Raw genomic sequence first — 27,368 nt, 5'->3', positions numbered from 1 at the left:
AATCATTCAAATACGAGTGAACAATTATTTATAATTTAAAAATCATCAAGAACCAGGATTGACTCACATAATTCCAACGTGAAGAGAACCGAGTTGTATTTATCTGACGAATTCATCCTACGATTAACAAAAGACAGGGATGCGGTCTGAAATTGCTTACCTCTCATAAGATAAATTCTGCATTCTAAAGAAATAAAATTACTGTCGACTTCTCCTGTCATACGGTGTATTGTTGAGGAATGATGTCACACTACCCCTTTTTAATATGACGTAAGCATGTGCCTGACAAATAAAACCTCACGCATGATTCCAGTCTATGTTTAACATTGCGATAATATTTATTTAAATACTTATTTTGCATTTAAAGCGGTATCCAAAGTTACTGGAATAAAATTATTGTATGTCAACATAACGTGACAAATTATGACTGTTCTTAAATATCAGTACGCTTATAGTAGCCCTTCAGGCTCAAAATGCCTGGAGCGACCCCATGTGAGCAATATCTACACTACAGGAATCTGCGAGTTTTACTTTAATTACTTTATGTAAAACTATGTTGTATCATTACTGATATTTCATCACATTGTTTCAATAAGTTATGTTGTCGAGTTTTTGATTGATTATTAAAAATGATTAAACTAAAATTAGAAACGCATGTTTATTTCAAACATTAATACAAAACTTCCACATTGACTTTCAATACATAAACCCCGGATCATTCGTTTCATAATCAATATATGAACGTATATTACGAACATATATCAATATGTTCGTAATCATTACGTTTACCTTAACTATCGTTTCGATACCATTAGGCAGTTGCAATCACCTTCCGTTAGTGGGCACTGTTGTCACATTTTCCCCAATACATGCTCACAATATGCCATGGTGTTATACACAAAATAGCATTGGTGATGGCATGCATGCACCACTGAAACAATCATGCATGCATGAGTACACACAAACACAAGCAAACACTCATGCCTACAGACACACACACACACAAACAAACAAACACACAAACAAACACGTAAACAATAATTGAAAACAATTAAAACACAAGTATCTTGTAGTTGTTTTATCTTACCCATCAACATTATTTTAAATTTGTAGTTTCCACCTTTATAGCTATTTCAGTTCTGCTCTGTTGCCCAATACTATTTTTATGTAACTCAATTTGTTCTTTTAATTCTAATAAAACACAAAAATAGGCATGTTAAAGGAAACAAAATAACATTTTAATAAAGTTTTTGCAGGATGAAGAAAACTATGTAGGCCAGAGGTCATTATCCAGGTCAGTGAGGGTCTGAGGCATTACTTAGTATTCTAGCACAAGGTCACTCTTGTACGATTACATACTGTATGTGATGGCGAGACTGCTCCCTAGTGGTAGCTAGAGACAAATTCAGCTCACAAACTGATACTGACGCCAGGAGGTGTAAATTATCCCGGATAGATACCGCTAAAAGAGTGGTATATTCAAGTATTTTCAAGTCTTAACCTTTGTCAAATGAACTATTTCTACTTTTCTAGGGTCAACTCAAAGCACTAGTTCAGTTAGGTTACTCATAAGACCTCAAGAAGTTTTGATACGGTTGATAAACAGTTTACAACTAAACAGGCCGGGGTTGTAAAAGGCTGTGACAATAAATATAGAAACATGTAATAAAAGACTTTTTGCTAAATGAATTTCATCGCTCTAAGTTATTTTTAGTCTTTTTTCCCTATTAAGCCACATTATTTCAATATAAGTGAGCAGCACAGGGGCGTGGAGGTGGGAATAAAAACAACAGCCTTATTTCAACAAATGATACACAAAAGATACACAGCACAGTGAAGATTTATCAACATCTAAGTCTAAAACTAACTTTTTGAAGACTTTTTAAATTGAACACCATCATTGTGCTACCTAATTCAGAAGGGATGGGGAATCTTTGGTCATGCTTAGAGAATTTTGTCATTCTTTAAATGTTGAAATGTAAGTGTGTGTGTGTGTTTGTTGATGACAAATACAATGTGACGTCCAACGGATATTTGTCATGTGATAGCAAGTAAGCGAAATCATCATAACTTATAATGTTGGGATAGTGTTTTCTATTTCGTGGGCTTCTGTTGACTTTTTTCACTAAATATTTAATTCTGCATTAAAAGTTATCTGAGTTTGTTTTTGTTTCTGAAACCTACAGTGCCAAATGTATATTAAAAAAAAAACGTGCAGTCTGCTTCCTGGAATGTATGTGTCTAACTACAAGTGAATCAATTGGATGAGGCTGGACAGGAGTGGAAGTGAAGTTTTTCACCCCTCCCATAAAGATGCTTACAGCTGAACTCCAGTGGCAGCCTCAGTAACACACGTCCCCTTGGAGACTAGAGCAACACGTGATGCGTCTACTTATCACGTTCGCTGAGCAGCGCTCAGGAACACACTTTGAGGAAAAAGTGACTTTTCTGACCCTCGTTCGTCGGAGGTTTCGATGGCCATCGCTTCTTTAAGGAGCTAAACCAGTGAGCGATGTAAAGTATCCAGTTGGCGAACTTTGCACATCCTCAAATGCGCCATTTTGATCGCTCTCCGGAACAAGTTTGCCGTTTTTTTTCTCGAAGTCCATCATCTCTTTTCGCCATCACCATGTCTCAGCGCAGTCTGCTCAGCTCCGACAAAGTCAAACGTAAGTACCGACCGTGTTTCTGAATGTTATCGCGTGATGTTTCGCGTACGTTCTCCATCCCGTCGAATGTAAACTTTTTTGGATGGATAACGTCACTTGGTTGTAAGTTGTGTAAACTTGTAAGGCCGAAGATGTTGAGGTGATGTCCGATCTTTTTTTTTCGCTCGGGGTTTGTGCTTCCTCGTTTCATTCTCGCATCCAAAGGTTGAACGCCAGAGTACAGGAATTCGCTCGCGTCTAACCAGCGCACATGCATTCAACCAACTTACCTGTTTAACTTTGTGCCATTTCGCACTGTGCCATTTACACGCCCTTACCCCTACTAGACAAAACAAAGTTTAGACCATATATTGCTTTTAAAAGTGAGTGTTATTTAATTGCGAACCGAAGCATCCACATCTTTGAACTTTGATCGAGGCTAACGCGTGGGGGGTTGGACACGCTTCCCTTTATATTTTGACCTTGTCGGGACATTTCGTGTTTACGTTTTATTTGCCCTTTCGACGGGTTTTCACTATCGATACGTTATTATTGTTCTTGAGACGACCGATAGTGTGTCTGTCAAACTTTATAAAGTTAGTGTTTGGGAATGTCAAAACTTTTAAAGGAGGAAGTTCGCTGTCGTCGGTCTACTCGGCTCGACTATCTTTGGGTTGGGTTTTTCTACACAAGATGAAGTCTCTTACAAAACAATCTTTCGGCTCTAACGTTTGAAATCACGAAGGTATCGACCATATCCTATCGTGATATATCGAGTTGAGATCATTTTTAAAGTCTCTGCTTTGAAACGCTGTCTTCGGATCGCTCTGATGCGACAGAAGCTGTGCTCGTGCCCTCCTCCATCATCCTCTGACCGTTCTCGCGTCTCTTTGGAGAATCAGAGATCCGGATGAGCAGTTCACATTCCTTTACTAAATTCAACACTTGGCTCCGGGACTCCTGCCGTGGCAGCCTCATTCGCCCACACTCCGTTTTCCAACAATTCTTGTAAATGTAGATGGTTATCTGCATCTTCATTATAGGCTGCATCTGCATTATATATTTAATTTGTAACTTAATACAATATATACAGATGATACCATTTTCTATAATATAGAAAGTGACTGATCATATGTGAATTACAGGTCGATTTTGAGAACTTCACAAGCGAAGATCGTTAGATATTAGATCCGTCGTGCAAAACGAAATCTTAAGTGATCAAAGCATTTTATTTGTGCTCCAACTTGAGAACTGTCCCGAGACTTGGGTGTCGACGCTAGAATTCATTCTAAATGTCCACAACACCGTAAACACATATCGGTGGGCCCCCATCACAGGGACCGGTTGTACCCTACCCCCTCACAAGGACCCTGGTTTTGCTAATGCATTTCTGTTAATTTGTGTAATATTTGCATGAGAATTTTTGCATTTCTTCTTTGAAAATGAAATGTATAGAGATTGTGTCATTTGCGAGCGCACCTCCAGCTCTTTTCCCACTTCAAAAACACAGGGAGCCAAGCTAAAACAAATCCTCATTTTCCTGTTAGAATAGCTTCGCGCACAATACCTGATGATGTAGGGTGAAGATCTGTTTGTTCAGTACAAATGAGACATGTAAAGCAAGAAGACCATTGAAAATTCAAAGGCATTTTCCACTGAACAGTCAGCCAGTGGTCTGGGCTGTAATCTCCTTTCTCCTCAGCAGGGAGTCGCCAGAGTTGAATAGAGAAAACCCATTGTGACCCATCAGAGCTGCCATGCTTATAGTGATAGAAAGAGGCCATCAGCTTTTACCCCAATTTGTTTTCAAAAAGAGGCTCTTCACCAAACAAATTCCCATTGATGGATTGCCTCGCGTTGGTGTTTGTTGAAGATTGAGGCTCAGACCTGGAACTAATATGCATCTTAAAGACGCTCATTAACTTTGATTAAAACAAATTCATTAAAATCAACTGATTTCGGGGATCCCTGGTCAACTTCCCTTGACAAACATGCCTAGCTGCGATTGTTTACACAGCGTAAAGTGTTTATCCTCGGGTGGATGGAGAAACTAGTTGGTCACCTCACTGAGACTTTAACCCCTAATGATGGGTGTTCTGTTCACCCATCCAGGGGTAGAGTGGGGCATCCTGTTACTCTCTGGAGTTATTTTTAACCTGTCTATTTTAGATAAGATTATGTTCCTTCTCCCTCGTAGGCAATGGGAAGCCTGATTTGGTCCTGGGCTGTTGGATGAGATATTGTGATACCTGTGGGTCAAAATAAATTTGTTTTAAAGATGCAATAGAATTGAATAGATTCTCTAAAACAATGTGTGATTTACGACTAAATAGAGAATTGGCTATAGAAGGTTGTCTTTGATTTTATGCTACTGTTTAATGCTGTAATTTTTCAATGCTACAATTTATTTGGCTTTATATATTATTGTATATTACATTTATTCTGAACACTTCCAAATAGTGGGCCGTTTACTTTTTAGTGGATGCTTACAGTCCTTCCTGAAGGATCTTTGAGCTTTGCTTTCTCTTTTATTGCGTTTGTCTGTTAGAGAGACTGCTTTGCAATCCTCCTTTGGCTCCCCCTGCTACTGTCTCCGCCCCTTCTCCCACCCTGCCTCTGTTGCTGACTAAACAGTTCTGTCAGCTGGCAGTTGCCCCACAGTCTGTGAATTTTTGGTAGCTCTTAGAGGTGGAACGGAGGCGGGATGCTGAAGAACAACTCCTGTTGCACAGTTTAGTTTAGCGAGGAGGTTAGGAAGAGACAAAGAAAGTTGCTGAAATGGGAAGATGGCAGGTCTGGTCACATTGCGGAACCAGTTTGTCTTGTACTAGCATTCTTTATATTTGAGGCTTTCAAGCTTTACGTTCTTGCATTGAGCACACATTTGAAAGATGTGAAAGTGTGGCTGTGGATAATGCATTTGTATCACACACTTTATCTGAAAACTGTTAATGTAATGATGTAATACCATTCACTGTGACAGCATCGTGCTTCATCTCATGACTTCAGTTTCAGTCTGTTGTAGTGATTCATAAAAAATTGTTTGTGAGGGAGTGTTTATAACAGTGCAGTTGTCATTTATCTGGAGAATAAAGGTGTGCTCCGCAGGTTGTGAAACCCTTGTCATCATGCGCTTGTCATTGTATTTAAATGATGTCAAACAGCTTTTAAGACTTTGATTCATACATTCTGGGCTTGTGTGCTTCTGCTGAAGTGCAACAAGCCAAGGAAAGTTTACAGAGAAACATCCCGGCTTCTAGCTAGAAGGACAGATCCTCCTCTGTGTCTTTGCGAGCGCTGTGCAATGGGAAACAGATGTGGCTGGGCTGTTAGCTCTGGGCCTTTTTTTTAAAGGGCCTCAATTAGCATGTCAGTATACAGAACAACTCGGTGAAACAGATTTGACACCAGGAAGAGTCCGAAAATGAAAGTGAATGTAACTTCTTTCTTTAGTGATAGTAAAATGTCTTTGTGGTATGTCTTTAGCGTCGGCCCGGACGGATGGCCATCTGATAACTGATTCTTGGTGGTATCACAGGATCTGATCACTTGATGACGGTGGGCGAGGGGTCTTCCAAACATGGACCCAAGTGGGGTGATGGAGGGGAATGCAAATATTAGCATGGCACCCTACTTTGGGTCATCCAAAGAGAGTTCTAATGTGTGCATTAATCTAGGGGTTGACAACCCGTGGCACATGGCTCTTCTGCCCCCCTGGTGCGGCTCCCTGCTATCTTTATAAGGCCCTGTTTATGCCTGGTATTAAGATGCATTTTGGTCGATCGGATCACAAGTGGACAAAAGAGGCACATTCCCGTTTACAGCTGCTGCTGTAATCCGTCTATTTTGTCCAATTTTGACCACTTCTGTCCTGATTTGTTAAAGCGGCAGTCCAGAAGATTGGCTTCTTTGTTGCCATCTCCGTTTGTAATTGCTACTGCAAGTGATGTGCGGAGGTAATTTCTTTACGTGAGTAGGGATTCGGCACTGCTCAACTGCACGGATGAGTCTGAGGTTTTGAGTCGTATGTCACATGTGGCCTCTGACAGTGAACCGGTGAGAATCGTCACTGTACATCAGTAGCGCGTAATAAACAGCAAATAACAATGCAGATTATATAACAAGAAACAAATAAGAATATAAACATTGGCCGGCAGTAGTTTTGTTATTTCTCATGGAAACTCTCGTAACGTGAACCGTACAGAAGATCGCGAATGCGACGCGGGTCTCAAATGCCAACAGTTACGGTCATATATCATTCTACACCACATAACTATACGCAAAGCCTTGCCATCATTTGAGTAAAATCACAGGCTTCACTTATCACAAGCGAGTGCGTCACATGAAATACAGATGTGGGAAGGTAATTGCTAAATCACACAAGGTCCCCAGATAATACTAATCCCGTGCAGAAAGGGCTTCAGTGACACTGTGTACCCGTCTGTAACACTACAAGTGCGCTATAGTTTTTGTGTTATCTATTGAAATATTAAAATGGCTTACCTGTTCTGTTCAGAAGAAATGTATCCATGTCTGCCAATATTAATTCTTGTTAAGTGCAATCACATTCCCCTTTTCTTTGTAAACTCTCCTCAGTTCGTATTTCTTGGTCTTCACAACTGATGAATCCCCAGATGTCAGCACAGCGCTGCTTGGCGTTTAAAGTAAAAGTACTAAATAGCGGCATAAATAATACTAAAAGTTTCCAAGAAAAAAAGTCTGTGTACAATGTCATCCGCTGCATCCATATGCGGGCTAGCAGCCGCCAGCCAGATCCTCTTCGTTCTCTACGCATAGACGAAAGACATCAAATAAGGATATCCATACACCTGGGCTGGGTAAATATATTTGCTTTTTCAGATATTTCCTTCGAATAGACAAAATAAGTGCAAGCAGTGTACATATTAGAGCGACCGGAGATGACAGAAAAAACATACAGAGAGCAGCAGTTTTATTTCAGCTTGACAGACGTGAGACAGCGCAGAACATGCGTGCGTTAGAAAAGGAACGGTGATTCTTCTTTAAACCAAACTTTTAGGTCTTTAGCCGGCATAGTTTAGATCCTGTCTGGCTAGCACGCTTCTCATAATGTTTAGGCATGATGTCCACATGCGGAGAGTAGGAGGTCTCTTGTGACTGTTCATCAAACGCCGCAAAAACAAAAGCCAAAACAAAAGTTCACAGAAAAAGCTGAAGTCTACCTAAAGCAGCGAGTGCAACACAGCGACACTACTCTCCTATTGCAACACTCCCACTTATTGCCAGGGACAACACATTTTAAATTCTTAACATCTAAATACATAAAAAATCACACTATTTTGCAACTGGGTAACTACTACCTTACATGCATAACCTGTGTTATATTAATTTAAAGGTTACATATATTATGCGGCTCCAAACAAATTGGATTTGATGGGAGAGGGCCCAAAATGGCTCTTTTGGTCGCAAAGGTTGCCGACCCCTGCTTTAATGCATTACCTTATATTTTCTACAGTGTTTGCTGAACAAAGATGTAACTCAAAGCACGCTTATTCCCCAGCGTCATCTCATTAGTGAGCATGTCATGGCAAATGATCACAAGATCTTACTGAATCATTATCGTCTCGTTGAGCGTAACTCTTTTGATTTCGTCAGCCCTGTTGAAAAACAACTTTGAACAGGTTCTGAAATCACGGCTAGCTGTAAGATGCTAACAATTGGTTGTTATCATTTGATAGGATTAAGTAGATTCAGGCATTTCTCTAGCAGCCTCTCCCATAATGCCCTGAGGCGATGTAGACAATGGACCAAAAATGGTGCCTATTCAGGATGAGAAACAGGCCGCTCCCCGTCTCTCGCAGCTTTTGGAACATAAGGCAGACAGTGTTTTCACCGAGAATATTCCTGCCCACCATTCTAGCCCTCACTAATGTCTCCTAATCCACGCTTGCTACAGTAACAGCTTTGTCCATATGCCTGACATGGTCTTTGTTTAATACTTCAAACACCATGTGTTTTTAAAAGCTGTTAACACTGATTAAGGTTCATATCCACACTCACTGTAGCGGTTTGCTTTCTATATAGGGCTGTCAAACGATTAATCGCATCCAGTATAACAATTTTTGTTTGCATAATATATGTCTGCGCGATATGCATATTAATTTAGTATTCATAATTACACGCATATATTTATGAAAAATATAATAATGAATTCATGTTGATACATCAAATTAGTTGTAGCTTACACCCCTAGTGTGCACACGCATCATGTACTGTACAGACAAAAATGTGCACTTTAGTTCATCTCTGGTTGCTCCGTCTACATGGGGTATGTATGCTAACAGTGACGCTAAACTCTTGTGGTAATCGTTCACTCTGTGTAAAACAAACGTAAATTCCATTCAACCTGACTGCTTGTCTTACGTTAAAACTATGGTAATTTTTACCTGACATTCAACTCAACTTCTATTTGTTTTTAAAATATAAAAATAAGAAAATCAACCCATATATGTGATTATCTGATTCAGTTCTTTACTAACACAAGAAATGTGATGATGCTAATAAATATTTGGAGTAGAATTAATTTATAAGACAATAACTTTTTATTGAATTTGTTGCTAAAATGAACCACCCAACGTCTTTTAGTACTACAGACCCAAGATAAAGAGAATTTATTTTACATTTCAAAATAAAAAAATTTGTTTCATGAACAGGAACAGACAAGAATAAGGGTTCAGAAAAGGGAAAATTAAGTGACATTTGTTTTGTCCTACCAGAAAGACTCGGGAGGCAAAATGTTTGGTAATGAACATTTATTAAACATGTTGATCGGCGACAAGTTGCGAATATGGTAAATAGTTATTTGGCGTAGGCCCTGTCCGTAGCTCGCATCCAGAGGGTCAAGAATTCCTCGTAATGGACAGGCACCATCCTGGTGGTGGTGGGGAGGATGGGGGGGAATGTGCACTGCTTTAACTGCGAACGCAAACAGAGGGTAAGTTTTATTAAAGATAAAATGTGCATTAAAGAACTAATTTGTAAATATGGTGTTATATATTCTGTCAATTATAGTTTGTGGATAGAAAATTGGTATAGGCAGGTTTTACTTAAAATAAAATTGGAAACCGGAATCAGCCAAGAAAATTGCAATGGTGCATCTCTATTTATACTTACATAGATACATATATACATATGTATATATTTAAGAATGAAAATGTAAAAATTAATCAATGTGTATACACAATTGTAATTAATAGTAAATATAAATAAAGTGTCTAAATATGTTTTTGTGTTTATAAATACAAAATGAATGTGCACAGTACACAGATGTATATTATGTAAACACAAACATCTATTCTGGATGAAATTTATTGTTTCACAGCCGTATTTCTATAGCGCTTATCACAATGCACATTTCAAGCAGATTGACATAAAAAGAATGCAATATTTATTACACTTAAAGCTTCCTTTAAAAATATATACCCTAAAATATGTTTGTAGACCCCAGTGAGACAGTCATAGAATTTGCAATAAGCGACGATAAACTCCATATAGTGGTTAGTAGTGGAGAAGATCAAAATTTCCCTAACTTCGAGGAATAGTTTATGTTGTGTGGTAAAGGTTTCTTTAGAAATTAATCATATTTATATAATGAACAATACTCTGAATCTGTGCTCTAAAAGGAAAGGACCATTCATGTATAAAACACAACTGCAACTACTCTGTCTGCAAAATAAAATAGATTAATTTCAAACAAGGGATGATCTTCTTGATCAGTATTATAACTTCATGCAAATGTTTGAAACATGGGAAGAAACTTTGCATCTTGATGTTTCACTAAATGAGTAAAATCATTTGCAAAAAAGGTTTACTGGAGGATTGAAGCGGAGAGTACTCCTGAGGGAACAGGAGTGAGAAAACAAAACATGGAAACAAGGCAAAGGTCACTCAACCTCTTTTGTGGCCTGGTTCATCTCAGGGTTGCAGTAAATATTAACTTGCTTATCACAGAGTATGTTTTTCTGGTCTGCTAGCATATGACAAAGAGATTGTTTCTAAATGAGCACTAATGTGTTACTTTAATATGATGATTATATTTTTTAGGGATGCACCGAAATGAAAATCCTGTCTAAAGCCGAATAAAAAGGAAAACACTTGGCTGAACACAAAAACATTGCTTTTCGTATTTCTTCAGCAATCTTTTTCACTATTCCATTAACTGAATGGTCAAAATGCTTTTTATATTTTGTTTTGCTTTTCAATATAATACAATATAACTTAAAACTGACCAAGTAGGCTAAATTAAAACAAAACAAATTTAGCCCTCTCCCTCCTTGAATAGCATATATAAGTTCTATGAATGACTCTCTGACTGCTGAAAGAATGTACTGTACTCTGTACCCCTACAACACTTCATTTAAAAGTGTCATTCAACATTAAAATGCACAAATATGAATAAACGAAAACTGTTGGATTATGACTGGCTACATTGCAAAATGATTTAAAGAGAAAAAACATCCATGCAAGCAATTCTGACTGACAAACATTTCAGTTCATGTCTCTCCGCCCACAAAAGCAGACTGTCACTGTTCTCTCAGAAGGTGCACTCGTGGCCGGGATGCACAGGACATACTTTGACAAGTTGTTTAGTACATGGAATTGTGTGCATGCGACCACTGTATGATGTCAAAGGACGTCTCGAGCGTTGGGGCTACTGGAAGACCACCCGCTCCAGTCTGAAGTACACAAGTTACTGACCGGTAAAGATTTCATTCAGAAATTTACTCCGGCCTTGCTGTGTCTTTCCCTGACACTTTAAAATGCTCCACACACTCCCGACCTGTTTGCTGCATTAATAAAGCGCGTCTATCTCAAAATGTTGTGATTTTGTAAAATAAAGGGTAATGATCAGGACGTGTTATCAGCCGTCTCTGTCTCCGCTCCCATATTTCTGAAACGCGTCACTAAACTGATCCGAAACTCTGCAAATACTTATCACACAAACATGAAACGTATGTCTAAAGAAAGCTTAAAATGTCTACTTTTAAATGATCAGATTCAGATTGAAGGTTTATTTAATATGCATGGAAGACATGCACAGTTGAGAAATATTCTTCCTCCCGTTTATGCTCCCGTTTTGTGATCACAGGATATGCATATTGGGAGAAATCTAGATATACTGAAACATTTTTACTTCATATTTCTTTAGACAGACTGGTGAGTTTTAAGCTCCGTTCAACTAGAAAAACTCAGTTCAACTCCGTCTGTTTCTTTCATGAGACAGCTCTTATGATTGCAGGATGTGTCTCCAGGGTCCTAAAGTACACCCGATTTCCCACGACATGTGCAGACAGATGATTTGCTGATTTGTGTTGCATTTGTTCTCCTGTCTTCTGCTATAGCAAAGGCAATGTTTCCAAAAAATAACACAAAGATGTGTATTTGTTTTTAAATGTTCAATAAACCATAAATAGTTTGTATTTCCTTTGATTATTTAGAAATAATATGAGATAAGAAATGTTTAATTAGAAAAAACAGGTATGCTTAGCCCCTAGAAGTGACTGTGGAGACGCAAACTGCTTCTGGCTTGATAGTGGAAATGCGGCTAATAACTTTTGACTCTGAATCAGTGTGTTCACAAAGGGCAAAATGCAGAAGATTATGAGGCAGACCCCAGTTAAAGAAAGATTACCAAACAACACGTATACATATAGACTTTGTCCACTGAAAATAACTTCAATGTAAACATTTAAGGGTGTGCAGGAGAAGTTAGACAGTTAGACCCTATTAGTTTTAGTATGTAACACTGTAAAAGTAACGCTCTGCTTACGATTCAACAACAGTACAATAAAATATCTTGTTGTTCATTCTCTCCCATGCTTACTCCAGCTTTAATCCTCCTAGTAGCATGGCCTTCTAAGCTAACGGTACTGTTTAGCGTGTCCTACTTGTCAGTCGCTTTGGATAAAAGTTAGGGGTGTGACGAGATCCGATTGGTCTTGCAAGAACACATTATCCATTACGCATTTGGCAAAATTGATCCCGTGCGACCTCAAAATGTATTTTGGAGTATTTGTTTGAGTGCACATGTTGTTTTGGTGCGACCCATTTCATTACTGTACAGGACACGCTAAAATCTGCACAAAGTATATGCTTGCTGTGAACAACAGAACACCTACCAATCATATGGACAACTTGATTTTACATCCTGCTAGGCTACTTTCCCATCGTTTTTCTATGTAAACACGCGCTAGACGGACGGTATCAACCTTCACGCGTATCTGCACAGCTTCGCGGGCAGGCAAACCTCTTTTAAAATGGATCATCTGTTTCTTACATATGTGCTATGTTAGCATAAAACATGATGTGTGTTTATGTAGTTTTAACTGTTTCTCTGGAGGAAGAAGGATTGACAGTGTGATATGATCCCCACCTCTGCTAACACGAGCACTATGCAAAAGCTTATAGAGAAAACAACCACAGCTCTTTCCTAAAAGCTGCACCTGTTAAGAAAACAAAGCATAATTTGTGTGCAGTTACCGCCTGCCAGTTGAATTTGTGACAAAACAGTTTGCAGTGTATATATATTGTTTATTCATTAAAATAGAAGTTTAATTTGTTTCATAAAGTAAAAGATGATTTAATAATGCCTACATTTTAAAGATTTTGTGTTTTGAAGGTAAATAAAATGCTTTCTTCCCCAATATATTTCATCATTGAGGATTTCTTTAAAAAAAGTCTAAAAATCTTGTCTCATCTCGTGGGATAATAATATCAGTATTTCGGTTCTTTCGATTTCAACATGGCGGCGGTGTGAAATCAGTCTATAGCTTTTGACAGGCGTCATGTGCTTGACAGACAACCTCCGGCTGACGCCCAAACACTATTGGCTGTTAGAGGACCGAGCCCTTAGAGGCTGGCAGTGGGCACTGGGCAGGGCTCTGAATGGTTCCAGTGAGCGGAGTCAGGGAATGCTGGTTTGGAGACCAGCGGTCAGTGATGTAGCCCTTTACTAAGATGAAGGTCCCCCTCAGGACAGGAGATGGCCATAACACTTACAGTGTTCAAATTGTTAGAGAGAAAGAAACTACTCGTACACCTGCTGTCAGCTTCTTTTCCCCAATCAACACATTCTGCAGATGAAAGATCATGTTTAGTTTATTATTAAGCTTATTTGACTCAGGAGTAGCTTTGACATTGTGCTGCTTGTTTGTGTGCGTGCGTGTACTCATGCATGTGTTCAGAGGCACAGGAGTGGGCGTGTTGAATAGACAAAGTCTGTGTCTGATGATAAGGATTGTGAAAAAACTCAGTTGAAGGTGGGGGAGATGGACAGAGGACCACAGCAAGATTGGATGGGTGGAAATAACTGCCAAATGTGTATACATGTATACACAAACATGTACTTGCTGTTGGAATGAAACTTAGTATCTTCCTTTCTTTCGTTAAATAATTACATACATCATTACTAGTCACCCTTTATGTTTGTCAGTGTGTTTTGTAAATATGGAACCAATTAAAAGTATTGAAAAGACCTTTTCAACTTTGACATGACAATGTTTAATTATTGAAAAAACAATTCAGTGTTTTTATCAATTTCTTGTGAAGTGGCAGCTTTGGAGATACAATCTTACAGTCTGACAGTAATGATATGTTATTTAAAAAATATAATACATTTGTAAATGTAAATATATAAAGCAGATCAAAAGATAGATGAAAAGCAGAAGGAACTGGCATGCATTCGTACACACTGATGCACCGCAGCAGAGACAGTGTGCAGAGAGCGTAAACACGCGCAGCACTGCCAAATACACTGTTTTACCTACTTCAGCTCTGTGGGAATACACTGTATTGTCTGGTCCGAGACAGTGGCTGTCTGTGAGGCCTTAAACCTGAAGTCCTTGAATGTGCTTCACCAGAAGATTTCAGTGCGAGAGAGAAGTCCTTAAAGATGGGTTTGGAAAAAAGAGGATGAGACTGAGAGAGATCGTGGGGAGGGGGGTGCTGGTGGGTTGTGAAATAATGACCAGAAGCGTACGCTTGGGTAAATCTGGGTTGAGTTTTAAATAGCTTGGAATGCACAGTGCTGGAAATGGGTGGTAGTTCAGAGAGCTTGGCGCTATATACTTTAGTCATTTTGTATGTAATATTGAATTTCTGTAGAATTGCACATCAGTCATTTAGATACACCAGCATTGAAAATATCTCAATACAATATTGCAGTACAAAATATTTTTGAAAAAGCAATGTGGCCAATTGGTCGGAATACTGTACACTTTTTGATTGTAGTCAATTTAATCTTCTGTCCAGTCTATTTCAGATGACAAGATTATAAATAATCTAAATTTTCATCTCAATAGTCAGTACGAATAAACTTGAGGGACAACTTAATAAAGACAACTGGTTGATGCAGCGAAATGTCGGCTGGCGAAACTTTGCGTCTGAAAATGGTATTATCGTTTTCGGCTGAAAGAAAAAAATCGGCCGAAATAAAAGTATGGGTCGACCGACGATATTAAGCATTTTTATAATTATCGACATCGTTCATTTTCAAAACCAATTTGCAGATAAATAAATGTATTTTTGAAACACGCTATTTGGCTCTTATGCATCCTCTGATGTAACACGCCACTCTCTGGCCTAGATCAAAAATTGAACAGTTATCGGTCTACTTGATCTGTAATAATCGACATCGGCCCTGAAAAGCACATATCTGTCGACCCCTAAATAAAAGCCTAAATATCCGCTGCCCGCACCTCTCCCTTCAGTGCGATCAGAGCACGATCATGTAAGTGTACCATAACAAAGGATGAAACTAATAAATAAAACAAGAACAGCTCAAAACCAGCGGACAGAAAATGACATGCATGCTCTGTGTGATGCGCAACGAAGCGTGATCGGCTTTTTGTTTCTATAGTGTTAGAGATCGACTCGTACATGTTTTAAAGCCGAACTTTAAGCACTACAAACTCTTCATATGTGAATGATCAGCGGAACGATCTGTCAGTAACTGATGATGTAGCTCATGGCAGGTGCTGATATCACTGAAGCTCATTTTAGGCCTGTTACTTGAACAGACTCACTGCCACTCTGTGGTCTGTGTGTTGTTTTCATTAAAATGATTCTGCACCATATATAAATGTATAGCACTTGCTTGTATTAGCAAGAGCTGCTGAGTTTGACTATATCTTGTCTAGTGTGATGCATATAATAATTCCAGAATAATTCTAAAACTACAATGTTTAAATGAATGGTAAAATAAAAGTTATATATGATGATATGCAATGACCAAGGACAAATTATATATTTTGTATTGTTTCAAAATATGTTCACCTTTATGTCTGTGGCTTTAGTAATACAATTAGATAAAAACTATTTCTAAAAGTTTTTTTAAGTAATTTACGGTATCGGTTTCATCCCACAATTTTCAATGTTGCACCACTAAAGAAAACTAAATAAAGACAGAATTAAAACTTTTGGGTGAACTCTTCCTTTGGAAAGTTAAAATTAATACATAATGAACAATTTAATGTTTATTGATTTTTGATAATCAATAAAAATTAATCGACACATCAAAATGTGAATGCTGATTGGTCAGTTTACTGTGTGTCAGATGCTGGCTTTATTTCTGAGAGCCATCTCTTAAGGAACAAAGCGCTAATGCGCTATATGATGAACGTGAAGATTTATCATCCGATGCTGATAATTAATAAATTCCAAATATCAAAATATAGGTCTATCAACTATTGCCTACCCCTCTTTGGCTTGTTTTCATTTTTTGCAGAGTTTTCAATGTGGCGTCTTTGCTTGTTATCTTCTTTATTGCAGTGTGTGTCTCATCTCTAAACAGCAGCTGTGTGTGACAGGCAGTCAGGGTCTCCTCACAGTATATGCACAGTGTGCCTTTTCCAAAAAGAGAAATTGTTATTCATGAAGCTGCTGCAATATCTAGAAATAATAAATTATCAAATGTTTTTAGACAATTTTTTGTCAGTCTGCAACAAGCATTGTGAGCATCAAAATCAGATGCAGGTTTTTTGGAGCGAGGTTACCTCATATGCGTTGTGCTTTAGTTTCTGGCTTCGTTGCCTGAAACAAAATGGTTGCTGTATGCAGTTGAAGCCAAAGGTCGTGTCAGGGCCACCTGTTTGCAGTGACAGCTGAGAGGTGCTTTGCCAAAGGCCTCCTGTGCTCCCCTCCCATGTTAACCCCTTATGGGCATTCCAATCAGGCGCATTGAGGACATCTCTTGATTTGTCTGGGCATATCATAGCTCTCCAACCTGCTGCGAAATCTAGCTGAAACTAGTTTAAGGTGGTAGCTGTGTTTTGAAAAATGATAGCTGGTTTCAAGCTGGTTATTTACTGGTCCAAGCTGGTCTAATAGCTCCGTTTCCAACAGCTGTTTCTTCAGCCACCTGATGAACCATCTTAGACCATGATCCAAAACACAGCTATCACTGTTTGTTAGTTGGTCCTAGCAGGATTTTCTTGCAGGGTCCAATGGTTTTCCTTTTACCCATCTTAGCATTAAAATATACTCCGGGTTCTTTCCTGCATGGGTTTTTATGGCTCATTAGGGAACGTCCCATAAATTCATCCCGTGTTTTTATATGACCCCGTAATTTAATATTTGTCATCGTGACCTCATCTGGTTCTGTTTTTGCCTTACTCAACTCAACTGTAGAGCACTGAAGCGCGGATCATAGTCAATCATGCTTCAGTCCTCTGGATAGGGAAGTTTGGTGGCAATAAAAAGCTGTGCTCGAAAGAGATGGAGCTCATATTTGTGTAGAGGTATGTGGATGTGAAGAGAAATGAGGTGTAACCCATGACAAGATGTGAGTCACAGAACCAGTTTTACCAGAAATCTTCTCAGGGTGGCTCCTCTCGTGAGGAATCCTCCTCTCATTTTCACCTCTGGCGTCGTAGTCCCCATCCCCAGAAAGATCCTTCCATTCTCACACCTCCCCCACTCAACATAAACACACATACTGAAACCGATACAGGAACGAGCGTAGCGTATGGAGTGTAGAGCCAGCAGAACGCGATAGCCCCGTGAACCAACACCTGCCCACAATCCAACACTTGTCTGTGCCTATCATCACACAAGGATGCAGGAGCTTTATGGCACCCTCATGCACACTTCTTCTGACATGAAGTCCTTCTTAAAGGGATAGTTCACCCAAAAATAAAAATACATTTAAATTCTGAAAATAAATCTGTATATGCGCTTTTTAATGCGAAACACAAAAGAAGATGTTCTATGAAATCTCTCAGTTTTTAGTTGCAATATCCCTTTAAGACCTTTAATGCCTATGAGGTATTTGCACCATGCTGTAACACAGTCATTTTGGATAAATTTAGTTGGGAAATGAGATGACACGAGCCAGAATCGAAACTGCATCGTTGATATGAGCACCCTCACACAATATCACAATATTTAGCATCTTTGCTGTCAAAAATAGTCACTCCATCTTGTTTTGCACATCATGACAACCCTAACCCCAGCTCTGTAATGTCATCCACCTCTCCATCTTGTCACTACCTTTTCATTCTCTTAACTCTTCTGTGTTTCTTTTGTCCCTGCTTCTTTAAATAGACTCTTTTGTGATATGCTGTTGTAGAAGCGTCAGCAATGCTCAATACAGATGCCTGTAGCATTGGCTCCTGCGTTCACCAGAGAGGAAACTTGGCAGTGCATCTGACTTTTTGTTATGTGATGGCAGCGAGTTTCAGTTTACCAGCTGAACAAGAGGCCCGAGGCTGGATCTCTCCTGTTACCTCTACACTACAGAGAGAGCGCATCTTAAATGATGTCACTCTTTCTCATGTGGCATTTTCAGGTCACCGTCCCTTACTGGACAGCTCCTCGTGGGGAAACTCACTGTTTATCCGTGAGGTTCTCGTCACCCGGCAGGTTTTTAGCTTTAATGTCAAAAGGGAAACAACATTTTTTGGTACTCTGCGGCCCAACTCCTTTATATATAAAAATTATTTTTGGGGAAATGTAATGTTCACTTTGTGTTTTGGGGAAATGTAATGCTCACTTTGTCTTTTGGGGAAATGTAATGCTCACTTTGTTTTTTTTAGTATGAGCAGAGGTTGCTGTCCCTTGTCCTTTGCCCGTGACCCTGTGCCTTCATGACCCTGTGACGTGTTCAACCAAGACCTTAAAATGGGTAAATATACCAAAGACACTTGACACTACTGACACTTTAGTGTGTGTGTGTTTGCAGAGATGTGTGTTTGGTTCATATGACATATCCCTTATCTATTAACATATAAACTTATTTCCATGTACCCGTTTGACACTTTTATCCAAGGTGACTTAAAGTGCAATCAAGCATTTATTTGATCAGTATATTCAATCTGGGAATTAAACATATGACCTTGGTATTGTTAGCACCAACTGATGTTTCCACCCACTTTCTGTTGTTTTTATACAATCTTGTAGAGCTGCACGATTCTGGATAAATTGAGAATCACGATTCTCTTACGATTCCAAATGACAAATCAAAAGTAATTAATTCAGATTTTAAATAATAGTGGTTACTTTTTTTTGTTTTGCTTCAAATGCAAAAGTTAAACTTTTTAAAAAAGTATTAATGCATTTAAGTGAATACAGTAAAACAACTTCATAAGGTGACACTTGCAATTAAAGGTCTTTAGAAAGATTGATCAATTTGCCTGACATCTACAGATTGCTTGAAGAGGTCTTTAAAGAATGATACAACTGATTAACACAAACACAGTATTTACCTATAAACAGTTAAAAATAACCTGAAAACATGGAATGCAGGGCAGCTTGAGCATGTTGATTTTCATTCATGAGATTAGGCATCGGCCGGTATGAGATTTTGGCGGTATAATAACCTTAATCAAAAACGATCACGGTTTTGCTGTATTATTGTGTTTCTATTACAACTTTTTGATTGTGGCAATTTTTTAAGAACAACACAATGAGACTAATGAACATATCAGCATCTTTATTTTTAACAAAAAATAAATAAATCTTATGTGCTTATCAAAAATTTTCAAAGCCCAAAATTCACACTGTCCAATAACCTCCAAAGGGCAAAACCAATGACATAAGCATGCAGATTGCCATATGTGGGTCGTCATCATTGATTGAAATATTTCCACACTGCTAAGCGCGAATGAAGCGTTAATGCGCGAGTGATTTACATGTTAAGTCAATGCAAAGACGCGATATACCTACTTGCGGTGCGATTCATGCAAATGAGGCGGCGCGAATTGAGCGTACGCGTTATTCGTGTGAGTTGAAAAATCTGAACTTTGACAAAAATTTGCGCCGCGTTAACCAATCAGGAGCCTGCTCTAGTAGTGATGTGATTATGACATAGCGAGCGGAGGCAGAAATCTGAAACAACAATGAAGGACTGCGCCTCTGAAGGATCTGATGGACCCAAACACGGCAGCTACCTGCTCAACAAAATCCATCTCCGCCATTTCACAACAAGACTGGAGCCGCCTGCCAGAAACCCCTCCCATGACGCGAATTTCACTCGCGAATGAAGCAAATTCCACGCACGAATTAAGCGAATGAAGCGAGCGAATGAAGCGAGTAAACTCAAAATGTTCAAGCGTCCAACTACACACGAATAGCGTGATTTAGGTGTGAACACTATGACATTGTGTCTGCTACGGCAGGTGTCTCTGTGTGCACCGGAACTTTCTGTCAATTACGTCACGTGAGGTATCGGTCTTTGGTATCGGGGAATTTTTACGAGTACGAGTACATGAGCTTGGTATCGGCCCGATACCGATACTTGTCGTGAAAGTGGAGGGTGGAAGTGGTGGAAGAACCCAAGTGCAGGCAGACACGGATGAAGGGGTTTAACAGATATACTTTAATTATAAATAACAAGAACAAAAACCCAACGATGGGGAAAAACTCTAACTAGACAAAATACAAAAACAGAAAATAAATCCTTCCCACAAGGGGGGCAAAAATAAACAACCACGAATAAAAACAAGGAACTGGGAACCATACATACACTACGAACAAGACCAGAGAACTTGGAAACATGAAAGGAAACATGTACAACGAACGAGCACAAGACAATAGACAAGAGGGCAATATATAGGGAGACTAACAAAGGAGATAACGCTGGGCAGGTGTGGGTAATGAGACACATGAGGAAAGCTATACTAGGAACGAGAGGGGCGGGGCCAAATTACGAGACTGGAGAGAACACATATTATGTCCTGATTGACAATAATATGTTTCTCTCCACATAAAACACGTGGGTCTGTCATGATTCTGCCCCAGACCAGAAAATTAAGACAAGAGATGGCAGAATCATGACAGATACTGGTATCGGTATCGGTGCATCCCTATTTTGAACCAACATATATGTGTGTCAGGCAAAAATAAAGCTTTAAAATTTCAATATTCTTTAAAAAAATATATATTTTTGTAATATATATTAAACATTTTTCTGTAAAAACAGCTCATACCTTAGAAACGGTATCACAAAAAATCTTAGGGGTTCTAAAACCGTAACTCTTTTAAACCTCTGTATACCTTGAAACTGGTATTCGGCCCATGCCTAAATGATACAAATGATTCATCGTGGAGCTCTACAGTCTTGTAGGACATGCATTTCAGTCATCCACACACATTCAATATTTTTTTTCCATGAGGTAAATAACTTCCGAATATGTTTATATTTTTAATCTATTGACGGCCCTTTATATTTTATGGGGTGGTTTCCCGGACAGGGCTTAAACCTAAATGCAGACTAACTTAAATGTTAGAGGTGTCTTGATCGACAACAGCTTACACTGATTTTAAAATACTGTATATCGGTGCGATTGTTTTGTCTTAAGATGCACACCAGTGAGGTTTTTTGTAAATTGTTTTAAAAATGACTTAAATATACTAATTTAACTAAGGCCCAGTCCGGGTTTAAACTAATCCCTGTCCGGGAATCGGCCCCTAGGTTAAACTATTAACCTTCTTGGTTTATAGTTTTATTGAAAGAAATGTGAAGTATTTACAGATATCTACTATTGGGGCACATGGACCCCCCCAGTCAAATCACTCTGAGATGTGAAGTTGGATAGAGATGGCTGACTACCAGGACATCTGTGTGGATAATCAGGAGGTGTTGCTCAACTCGGTCTGTGTGTGTGTGTGTGTGTGTGCGTGCGTGCGTGCGTGCGCGTGTGTGTGTGTGTGTGTGTGTGTGTGTGTGGTGCATTCCAGGCCACTCCCACATCTGCTCAGTTCTCAGCTCTCTGTAGGTGAACAGAGCTCTGCTCCTTTAATACTTCCACACTGGTTTCAAGAAACACATCATGTTTGTATTTACATAAAATACATTATAAACTTTAATTCTCCTAGTAGTAAGATTACATAATACATCACAGGGATTTAGAATACATCTTACAGATGACGCAAACTGTGCTCAAATCTACCAAATCATTAAAATAAAGATTAAAAGACAATGTCATCAAAAACTCATCCTCATGTAAATTAATTATCTTAATTGTATATATAATTTCATAAAACTACATTAATTATATCAAGCACATCTGGGATATTTCGAAGAATGTCAGTAACCGAACAACACTGGCCCCTATTCACCTCTATTGTATAGACACAAAACCAATGCAAGATAATGGGTATTGCCGTTGTACAGTTACCAACATTCCTCTTAATATCTGAATCTTTGAAATGACAAGAGGGTGAGTACATGAAGACATTGATTTATTTGTATTTTTTGGGGTGAACTATCCTTTTAAAGTTTCTGCGTATGAAACTAAGCATCTCTATTTAAATGTCAAATAGCGCGTCGTTGATTTAAAGGCTGAGTTTTCGCAATGAGGCCAAAAGAGAGAGAAATAGGGGTTGTGTGAAGAGCAGAGGTGGAATGTGAACGAGTGAGATGGAGGATGGCCTGCAAGATGGAGGATAATCGCAGGCTCAAGGAAGAACAGAGGAGAGCTGGAGTGAACAGGACAGCTAGAGGAAGCCAAGGAGAAGAATGGCCCAGCATTCTCTAAACCTTCGCAGCCACCACACCAAACAGGAAATACACAAGTTCCCTGCTTTCTCTCTAGTGCAACGGCGAGGGGAGGGGTCAGACTTTCCATTGCACTATGTAAAGATGAACAAATCTGTCTTAAATGTTCTGAATGAAAGTAGAAGTGGACTGTATCATATTCATGGATGCTAAACTGTGAGCATTGCATGAAATCTCCGTAAAGAAGTTCAGATTTTGGTTCACCTTAATATGTGAGTGTGTTATTGAGAGTGATGGTCACAGGCAGATGGACTGGTCACCCAGTGTTATCTCTTCACAGTAGGAGGGAAAGTCTATATAAGCCGCACATTCCCATTAACTTTGACACTTTTATGGCTTCTAGATGTAAGAGGTCATATGCTTCTCTGGACAGTGTCCATCACAGCATCAGCTCTCCTTTTTCTATCTGTGAATCACAGTTGGTCCTTTGTAATCCTCCAGTTTGATAGTACATTGACTGTACAATAACTATTAATCAAATTTATATGTATATAGATTTACATTCGAAGGAGAGACTTGAGCTATATTTGGACCAAATCATCACAGAAATACCTATTTGCTTATGATAATGTTTTAACAGCATTCTATCCCCTTAGACACCTCCATCTGTTGTTATTTGCCCAAGTGGACTTTCGTTTACGTTCATTCTTCCTGATCCTCTAAATGTGTCTGGGGATGCTTGGTTAAAAACAGTTCATTTATCTCGGATATTTTCTTCTAAATATCTGATGAACGAATCGTTTCATAATGGGAACATTTATCTCTCTCCGGCCCAACTGTGTGTTCTTATGGAAATAAGGACATGCAGTGGAAGACCATTCTGTCGTCAGATTTCCAACCAGTGGAAGTACATGAACAGTGGTTGGGATGGAGGGAGTTGGGAGGGGGATTTCCTACCCTTCCCCCTCTGTGCAGAGGAGATCACACCCTGCGACGGCACATACACACACACACGCGCCGCGGCAGGATCGCACGGTTAGAGGGAGAGAGAGGAAGGGGGTGTACAGCAAAACTTTGATTGTTAACAAAAAGTGTTATACAAACTACAAGGGTTTATTTTCATTGACTTGTGTAGAAAATACAACTGCGCCACAATTTGTTACCTTTGGGGGCAGGAAAGTGACAATACAACGACAAAAGCAATAATGGCTTGGTTGTCTCTATAGACGGTTTTAGCAGCAACAAACTTAACCTCCTGTAAAGAATAAATAACTGTTGGATAGTTTTAATAAAATACAATTTATATACAATAAAATGTTGATATGAATAATTATAAAATACCGATAACCAAACATAGGCCGGAAGTTAACTTCGGGCCAGGCGGTGTATCCGGTGTAACGTCTATTAAACGATTTTATTAAATATATTAGTTTAATGACATTAACAATGACACCCAGAAGCAGTACAGTTATGATTTCGAAATAGTTAAAATACAAAATGCATAATAAAATAAAGATTACAATCTCGATAAAAACAATTAAACCTATAACAACCCTGGTGTACGGCAGATAACAGTCGACCCTCCACTGCTCTTACAAACACTTCCTGCTTTGACTCTCTCTCACACACACACACACACACACACACACTTGTCTCTCCAGCCTCAGCGCTTGTTTCACTCAGACTTCAGAAGTTTCTCTCTGTGTGAACATGCACGTCTCTCTTCCCGTTCTTTCTCTCTCTCTCTCTCTCTCTCCACTTCTCTCAAGTTTCTTGTTTTTTTCCTCCATCTCTGCCTGGGTCCCATCTCAGCCCTCTGCTGGTCTCACTTATGTGTCGCTCATCTCTTCCCCCACCCCCACTGGGATGGGCCTCTCTCGCTGTAGTATCACACTCCTCCAGCTGCCTCAAACCGTCCACAGTCACTCATAGACAACACAAAACATTTGAGAACCAGGTCGCCAACACCTGTAAAATTGCAAATCTTAAAAATATATCTAAACTACGTCTTATGCTGTCACCATCAGATGCAGAGAAGCTTATACCAGTCTTTATGACATCAAGACTAGATTACTGTAATGCACTATTAGGTGGTTGCCCTGCAGGCCTTTTACAAAAACTCCAACTGGTCCAAAATGCGGCAGCTCGAGTTCTTACGCGTACAAAAAAGTATGAGCATATTAGCCCGGTTCTGTCAACTTTGCACTGGTTACCTATAAAGCATCGCGTAAACTTTAAAATCTTGCTTATTACCTATAAAGCCTTGCATGGTTTAGCTCCTCACTACTTGAGAGAACTTCTAACGTATTATAGTCCATCACGTGCACTACGCTCTCAGGTGTCGGGTCAGTTGGTAATACCTAGAATTTCAAAATCAAGTGCAGGTGGAAGATCCTTTTCCTATCTAGCGCCTAAACTTTGGAACAGTCTTCCCTGCACTGTCCGGGAGGCAGACACACTCTATCAGTTTAAATCTAGACTAAAGACGTATCTTTTTAATCTTGCATACACTACACTATCATAATATATATATTTCAAAGATCTAGGCTGCACTAGTTAGATCAACCGGAACCAGGGACACTTCCAATAACAACTGATGCATTTGTTGCATCAAAGAGTGCAGAACAGTACTCTACTCTCAGCCAGTCTTGTCTCATTGTTCCAAGGTTACTAGAGCGGGCAGGACGCAATCCAAGGTTACCGGAGCGGGCAGGGCGCAATCCATTCCCAGACCTGACAAATGCTGGACGAAGGACGTGGTGACTCTACAAAACTTCAGTCGCTATTAGATTATTAATGATAATTTTAAATCTAAATTTGTTTTTTATTTTGCCTTGTTGTGCAAGCACTGTTGAGCTTGTGCAGAGGCAGCAGTTTTTGCCAGAGGGGAACTGGAATCCCCTGGTTAGGCCTGGTCTCCCTCTGAGGTTTTTTCTCCTCCAATGGAGTTTTGGGTTCCTCGCCACCGTTTGCATACTGTTTTGCACTGTTTGCCTGGCCGGAATTCGAATTTATAGGAATTTATTGTGTGTCTGATATTTGACCTGTGTTTTGACTTCCATAACCTTTTATGTTTTACTTATAGTCAATGTTTTCTTGTACAGCTGCTTTGTAACAATGAAAAAAGCGCTATATAAATAAAGCTGACTTGACTTGACAAAACACGCTTGACTTCAGATGCTGTTGAAAGAGCGTTGCTTTCTTTTTCAGTGATGAATTTACACACAATACTCTATTTCATTAAGAATTAATGTTTTATTTTATTTTAAACAGACCTGTAAACAGACATTTCAGACAGATTTTTGTGCATGGGACTTTTTATGTCAAAAAGCTGAGCATTTTACTTTTTGAATCTGTGTTTTTGATCCTGGAACATGAAACATTTTTCACCAAGCAAATGTGCTAAAAGAGGAAGTTGACCAATAAAGTTGTTCCTGAAATGTGACTGAAGCAAACTACAGCCTTTGCAGGGATCTCGCAAGCTTTTCTTATCAGACCATCAACGTTTATGTGTCATTTGCGGCTTGCCTAAATGATTTACCCGAAATAACAACTTGACACATAAAAAGAGACCAGAAGATGATAAGACCAAAAAGCCTAATGACAAGCCCATAATGTCATGTGAACTGTCCATGTGGAAAGATGAATGTAGTATTTGCGTTTTTGTTGTAATGTTATGATTGAATACCTTCCCTGAATACTTCAGCGCGAGTAATGATCATTCTCCGTTCTTAGAAACCGAGCACGCCTCGCCGCAAGAGTGTGTCAGCAACGGGGTTGTTGGTGTGAATGACGAAGAGCCTGTGAAGAATCAGCCCTCCACACATATAGCAGAACCTGCCGAAGGTAAAACACAACAGTGACTCCTTGAGTGCTTCCATAACAAACTGCAATGCTTTAAATGATTAATATTGAGTTATTGTGTTATCTATAGAAAATGTAGCGGGGGAAGCAAACACTGATGGAATGGACAAGCAATCACACGAACAAGAAGAAGAAGAAGGTGGAGTTAGAACAGAGGAGGAACTGACCTCCATCAACTCCATGATGAGTACTGTGATGAATGTGGGCCAGATCAATGGAGTCGATGCCGACTCCACCAAAGAATCTTCCAAAATAACAAGCAAAACGCTCACAGTCAGTCGTACAGGGAGAAGAAATCAGGTATAGCAGTTGCTCGATACGCTCATAATAAATGCATATTAGTATTTTGCTCTTTAGAGTCACACAATTTTTGTGTGCTAGAGTGATTTATTTTGGAGCCTCAGTTGGGATTTATCTTAGATTTTAAAGGCAAGATATGTAAGATTTGTTCAGTAAAATATCCATTGATTTGGGGTTTTTTGGACATATTTTGTATACAAATAGCTTCCAACAATGTTTGAATCTAGAAAAATTTGTATCTTTATTCATGTAAGTCCATCCTCATTACGTTAGCCTTAGATTCATGCAACGTCCCTTCACTGCCTCATCAAGCTGCGTCTTTGTTATTGTTTTAAGTATAGCAGCAAAAAATACATACTGTGTCTTAAAATGCCTCATTTGCTCTCGTGCACACAAGACATGCAACAGAAAAGTTTGCATTGTATTTGCATATCTTCATCATATCAAATAAATATTTAGAGCAAAAAAGTTTATAAGCCATGTAAACAGCTATACACATAAAGTTTATATAAATGATGGATAAATTATCATGGTAACTGATTTAAATGACAGTTTGGATAATGTTTCAGAAATTCACTTCAATT

At 39.1% G+C, this 27,368-nt stretch overlaps 1 protein-coding gene across 1 annotated transcript in view; it reads left to right on the top strand.

Annotated features, from left to right (window-relative positions):
- Positions 1-2,319: 2,319 nt before the first annotated feature.
- The window catches only part of rreb1b (ras responsive element binding protein 1b), a 38,554-nt gene continuing 13,505 nt past the window's right edge, over positions 2,320-27,368 (top strand). The window contains exons 1-4 of the mRNA XM_079453749.1: positions 2,320-2,669; positions 18,719-18,807; positions 26,356-26,466; positions 26,555-26,784. Of these exons, the coding sequence (XP_079309875.1) occupies positions 18,804-18,807; positions 26,356-26,466; positions 26,555-26,784 (345 nt within the window). The 5' untranslated portion in view covers positions 2,320-2,669; positions 18,719-18,803. The remainder of the gene's footprint in view (positions 2,670-18,718; positions 18,808-26,355; positions 26,467-26,554; positions 26,785-27,368) is intronic.

The sequence above is a fragment of the Barbatula barbatula genome (assembly GCF_947034865.1).
Source record: "Barbatula barbatula genome assembly, chromosome: 3".
In the NCBI taxonomy this organism is placed as follows: Eukaryota; Metazoa; Chordata; class Actinopteri; order Cypriniformes; family Nemacheilidae; genus Barbatula; species Barbatula barbatula.
Note: the sequence above shows the minus strand (reverse complement) of the source record. Positions and strands in the feature narration are given on the sequence as shown.